Source organism: Daucus carota, chromosome 4 (assembly GCF_001625215.2).
Source record: "Daucus carota subsp. sativus chromosome 4, DH1 v3.0, whole genome shotgun sequence".
Taxonomy (NCBI): Eukaryota; Viridiplantae; Streptophyta; class Magnoliopsida; order Apiales; family Apiaceae; genus Daucus; species Daucus carota.
This window is the reverse complement of record NC_030384.2, coordinates 15784505-15790700: the sequence shown is the minus strand read 5'-3', so window position 1 is coordinate 15790700 and position 6196 is coordinate 15784505. Positions and strand designations below refer to the sequence as shown.

Genomic DNA, 6196 nt, shown 5'->3' with positions numbered 1-6196 from the left:
TGATTGGCTGAGGGGATGAGCTGTGACCACATAACCGACCGCGCATTATCGGTCGGTTTTAGACCAGAAGCTTCACAGTTGTGCCCTGTTTTTTTTTCCGACCAAGTCATTTCCGACCAAGTTCTGACATGTCCGACCAACCTGGCTGTGTTTGCCAGTGTCAGCCGGTGATTGGCTGAGGGGATGAGCTGTGGGGGCCGCCGTGACATTTCCGACCGCCTTATCTTTAAATAACGATCGGAAATGACTTTTCAACTTTTTTAGTTTGCTTAAGTCCCTCACCTCACCAAGTCTTATTGTTAATTTAGCATAATTATATATTTGTGGAAGAGAAAAAAAATTTGAAGGTATGAATTAACCTTAAAATGTTTGTCTTCTTTTTTGAATATATTTCTAATTATGAAATGTGTAATTTTGAAATTGAAGGTGAAGTTGAAATAGGAGGTGAAGTTGAAATTGAACTTGGAGGTATGAAATGTTTGTATGTGTATATATGTGTATATATGTGTACATATGTGTACATATGTGTATATATTTGTGTATATAATTGTGTGTATATATATGTGTATGTGTGTGTATATTGTTTTGAGTTGTTTGTGTATGCTTGTATGTAGATGTCGACCAATGATCGTAGTTCGATGAATCGTCGATTAGAAAGTAACCGAATAACACTTACTCCGGAATATAAATTGGGTGTTGAGCAATTTATAAAATTTGCAATTGAGAATAAAGGTGTAGTTGAAGATTTGATGAAATGTCCATGTGTTAATTGTAAAAATGGGACATGGGAGACCATTGAAAATGTTAGATATCATTTGATAGCTAATGGAATTTGCTTGGGTTATAAAATTTGGACATCTCATGGAGAGTCATCACGAAGAAAAAATAATCGTGTTCAAAGAGAAGTTGAAAAACCGGTAGACATGGAAGCGATGTTGGAGCCGAACCTAAGGCTTGTACTAGTAGAGTAGAAGAACCACCTAATGCGGATGCTTCCGAATTTTACAAAGAAGTCAATAGATGTGGAACACCAATATATCCGGGAAACACCAATTACACAAAACTATCTTTCACCACAAGGTTGTTGCACTTTAAGAATGAATCCCATTGTAGTGAGAAATCTTTTAATTTGTTACTTGAGATTATTGGCGATGTTTTCCACCAAAACACACATTACCATCTACTTACTATGAGGTGAAGAAAATAGTAAAGGAATTGAAGCTTTCATACAACAAAATTGATGCTTGTGAAAATAATTGCATGTTGTTTTATGGGGATGATAAAGACAAAAAAGATTGTGATCATTGTGGAAAGAGTCGTTACAAAGAAGCATGTGGAAAAAAGAGTACCACAATTCCTCGTAAGATTTTTAGACATTTTCCTCTTATAGATCGTCTCAAAAGATTATTTATGTCGGAGCATACGGCTAAACAAATGACATGGTACAAGAATAGAGAGGTAAAAGAGGGAGAAATTAGTCTCCCCACGGACGGAGATGATTGGAAAAATTTTGACTTGCAACACCCTTCGTTTGCTAAGGAATTTCGTAATGTACGACTTGGTCTTTCAACCGATGGTTTTAATCCTTTTGATAATTCCGGTAATAAAGTATATAGTCTTTGGCCGGTAGTAGTTGTTGTGTATAATCTTCCTCCATCGATGTCAATGAAAAAACCCTACATGTTTTTTACTCTCATTATTCCGGGTCCGGATAATACAAAGAAGGATCTTCATGTATTTCTTCGTCCGCTTATTGACGAGTTAAAGATTTTGTGGCATAGTGGAGTTGAGACATTTGATCAATCACAAAAAAATAATTTCCACATGAGGGCGGCATTGATGTGGACTATAAGTGACTTTCCGTCTTTAGCACAACTCAAAGGATGGTCAACAAAAGGCAAATGTGGATGCCCGGTTTGTCTTGGAAGTGTAAAAGGCTTCCAACTTAAAAATTGTGGAAAGCCATGTTGGTATGGGACTAATCGAATTTTTTTGAATGAAAATGATTCTTTACGGAAAACGGACCCAAGTTCGCAAGTACGGAGCGGGCCGTTTTTAGGGGTCGGATGTGTGGGGAGTAAGAAATATCAACATTTAATCATTTGCAATTCCCTCCTCCCGGAAGATTGACCAAACAACGAGCTTTGGGTTATGGCAAAGAACACAATTGGACTAGTAGGCCAATTTTCTATGAACTTGAATATTGGTCGTCACTTAGGTTACGTCATTGTATTGATGTTATGCATACCGAAAAGAATGTTTTCGAAAATGTATTTTACACAATTGTGGATGACCGTTTCAAGTCAAAGGATCACAACAAGTCTAGGATGGATTGTAAGGAACTTGGTGTGATGTCCGGGTTATGGTTAAATAATGGGGTGAAGCCAAAGGCACGTTTTACGCTTACAAGACCCCAACTTCGCCAATTATGTGAATGGGTATCATCATTAGATCTTCCCGACGGGTGTTGCTCAAATCTAGCTCGATGTGTCAAAATGGATGTTCTCAAGTTTCACGGGTTAAAATCGCATGATTGTCATATTTTTATGCAAAAATTGATGAGTATTGCTTTTCGTGAGTTTTTACCTCGTGATATTTTGGATGCCCTTGCGGCACTATCAAATTACTTTGTCGATATTTGTTCGACAATTCTAGTACGTAGTGATCATCTAGAACTTCTAGAGAAATCCATAGTAAAGACACTATGTGTGCTAGAAACTATTTTCCCCCAAGATTTTTTGATATTATGGAACACTTGGTTTTACACTTGGCCGAAGAATGTCGTCTAGGGGGACCCGTTCACTATAGATGGATGTATCCTTTTGAACGGTTGTTAAAGTTTATGAAAGATAAGATCAAGAATAAGGCACGAGTGGAAGGTTCGATTGCGGAAAAATATGTCGAAGAAGAAACCGTCAACTTTTGTTCATATTACTTTAAGTCCAATGTTGGCACGATTCATAACACCGTGGGAAGGAACGAAGTTGCGGTTGAGAAACAAGATGATAGTATTTTGGAGGTTTTTAGATATCCAATTGAGTGTTTGGGAAAACATGTTGTTCGATACTTGGATGATGATGAATACTTCATTGCGGAATATTATGTTCTCTTGAACATGCCAGAGGTTCAACCATATATTCGGTATGTTTATTTTGTGAAAAAATTCATAAAATGTACGTTTGAATCTTGTTTTAACTATCCACACTTTTGTGTAGAGAATACGCATCTTATACGGGTGCAACGCCCGAAGAATTGGAATCACTTCTCAAGACTAACTTCAAAATTTGGTTCAAGAAAAAGGTAACACATTTATTATTTTTTGTTTTGATTTTGTATTGATATTTGTTTTGATCTTGTATTGATTTGTATGTTATTATATTTAGATTGAGAATGATGTTGCAATATATCCACGGTTCAAAGATCTACTTAATGGACCATCTCGCATGATTATGACATTTCAATCTTGCAAGGTTAATGGATATAAATTTCGTTGTAAGGATAAATCCGGTGTCCTTGTCAAAGGTACATCTCATGTTAATGCCCTTGAAAATTATTATGGTCAATTAGAAGAAATTATTAGACTTGTTTATAGGGGGGTAAATCATGTGTATTTGTTTAAATGTTGTTGGTTTGATTCCGCGGGAAGCAGTGTACGTGTTGACAAAAATCGAATTGTTAGTATAGACATAAAGTCAAGACTAAGGTCGAACGAGGTATTTGTTTAGCAAGTCAAGCGACTCAAGTGTATTATGCACCAAGTGTATTAAATCCTCGTAGTAACTTCTATACGGTTATTTCAATTAAAAATAGTCCTCTTGATGAATCAACTACCCCTTCTACCGAAAATCCCTACCAAGAAAATATATCTAATGCATCCACTTCAATATTTTCATTGTTCGTTGACTTTGCACAATATGAGCCAATTCCAAGAATTCGATTCGAAGATCATGATAATGATGAAGTTGATGACGATGATGAAGATGAAAACAATGAAGAGTTTGATGAGGAAGATCAAGAAAATGAAGAAGAAATAGGAGGAGGAGGAGGAGGAGAAGAAGAAGAGGAAGAAGAAGAAGGTTATGAAGATATTGATTAGTGGCTAGATATTGTAATTAACTATTTTAGTTTCATGAAATTGAAATTGTAATGTTATGCTTCAAAATTGAAATGTTATGAGATTTTTTTTGTGAAATTTGGTCATTGTATACGCAGAAAAGCGACAAATCATGGTCATTTTGATCCTTTTTTTTCATTTACACCTAGAAAACCGACCGACTCGGGGTCATTTCCGACCAATTGTGGTCATTTTCTTACAGAAAACCGACCAAACTCATCACTTTTCCGACCAATTGTGGTTATTGTAATGCAGAAAACCGACCAACAGCATATACTGGCGGTCGGTTTTGACTTGTAAAAAAAACAAAAATTTAAACACAGAAAACCGACCATTTGCTACCTATTTCCGACCAAACTCATATACCGAACACAGAAATCCGACTAAAAGCAACAGATTTCCGACCAAACTCATAAACTGATCACAGAAAACCGACCAAATTTAAATCATTTCCGACCATTCTCCTCAGTGCAGAAAACCGACCATGTTTTTTTCATTTCCGACCACACTGGCGGTCGGTTTTGACTTGTGAAAAAACAAAAAAAAATATACGGCTAAGTAAACTATTAAAAAAAACTAAAAAATTGAAACTAGCTTTTAATTAGTTACTAAATTAATATAAAAATATTCATCACTTAATATTTGAATTTTAAAATATTTTTATTTCCATAACAATTTATAAATACTAACTAAGTAAGTTCAAATTAATTATTCAAACAACAGAAAAATGTAGAATCTTTGTGATATGGTATGATTTAAGGTACTAATCACGATAACAAAAGAAGAAAAATATAAAAAAAATTATAAAGAGGCTTTTCTGTTACGAATCATGCATTGCAGTGAATGTCGGAGTTCAGGGTTTGGATTTTATCTGAACTTATCCTAGGGTTTACACTTTCGAAATATCAATTTATTTTTTGGACGATCCAACCGTACGGATCGTAAATTAAGTAGTTATCATACTTGTATACCAAAAATCAAATCAATAGGATTTTATCTGTTGAGATATTATAACAAAAATATTAGGTTATACTTAAATATGAACGTAGGGTTAATTTTTTAAAAAAATAAATAAATAATTTAAATGATCCAACCGTACAGATATGAACATAATTACTTAACTTATATGGGTCATTAAAATCAATCATTTTGAACATTAGTTGAAGGAATATTATAATGAAATATTGAATTTTATTTATTTTATTTTGTAAAATAAGGATAGGTATATATTTAAGTCCCTTGAAGTTTAACTTAACATTGTGGTTGGTCTGGTGGTCGAGCGTTGTCCTTCGTACACATGGGTCATGGGTTCGATTCCGCCTGACCCTTTTTTTTTTCCCTTTCCCGGGTTATTTCCCACGAAAAGTTAAAACCCCCGCCCAGATAAAACGACTGCGTTTTCATATGTATACGGTGTCGTTTTATTTTGTTTGGGTTAAAACTAACCTAACGTCTCTCATTTTCATCTCTCCCAGCTTGTCTCTCCGGTCTCGTCTTTTTTTTTTTCCCTTTCCCGGGTTATTTCCCACGAAAAGTTAAAACCCCCGCCCAGATAAAACGACTACGTTTTCATATGTATACCGAGTCGTCTTATTTTGTTTGGGTTAAAACTAACCTAACGTCTATCATTTTCATCTCTCCCAGGTTGTCTCTCTGGTCTCGTCTCTCCCAGCTCTCTCTCGCATCTCTCAACGCTCTCTCTCGTCTCTCTCAAAGCTCTCTCTCTGCAACCCCCTCTCTCTGTAAGCCCTCTCTCCGTCTCTCTCTCTCTCTCTCTCTCTCTCTCTCTGTATCTCTCTCTCTGTACTATCCTTAAATTAGGGTTTATCATAGGGTTTATGTAACATCTGGGATTATCCGTGTAATTATTTGAATGATTAATGAATATTATATGAATTTCTGTGAATTAATTGGTTCCTGTTCTATTAATTTAGTTGCGTATTTCTGATTAAATTTGAGGAATATCAATTTTTATATGCTCAGCACAAAATATAGTTTATTTAGATATTTTCATATCGATTTATGCATTGTTGTATGATTTTATATTTGATTTACGGATTTAATTACGTATATTATATTTAA

The 6196-nt window shown here is 35.1% G+C and overlaps 1 protein-coding gene across 1 annotated transcript; it reads left to right on the top strand.

Annotated features, from left to right (window-relative positions):
• The first annotated feature begins 1260 nt into the window (after positions 1-1260).
• LOC108203473 (uncharacterized) lies at positions 1261-4096 on the top strand. The gene is made up of 6 exons (XM_064092050.1): positions 1261-1970; positions 2219-2654; positions 2840-3141; positions 3216-3300; positions 3384-3522; positions 3726-4096. The coding sequence occupies exons 1-6, from the start codon at positions 1261-1263 to the stop codon at positions 4094-4096; spliced, it is 2043 nt and encodes a 680-aa protein (XP_063948120.1).
• Positions 4097-6196: the final 2100 nt, after the last annotated feature.

Bases quoted from the DNA above. Each gene is read 5' to 3' on its own strand.
- LOC108203473 (XM_064092050.1), top strand. From the start codon at position 1,261: ATGTTGTTTTATGGGGATGATAAAGACAAAAAAGATTGTGATCATTGT. The intron at 1,971-2,218 runs GTATGGGACTAA...GTCGTCACTTAG, and splicing joins AATTGTGGAAAGCCATGTTG to GTTACGTCATTGTATTGATG. The intron at 3,523-3,725 runs GTACATCTCATG...GTATTTGTTTAG, and splicing joins ATCCGGTGTCCTTGTCAAAG to CAAGTCAAGCGACTCAAGTG.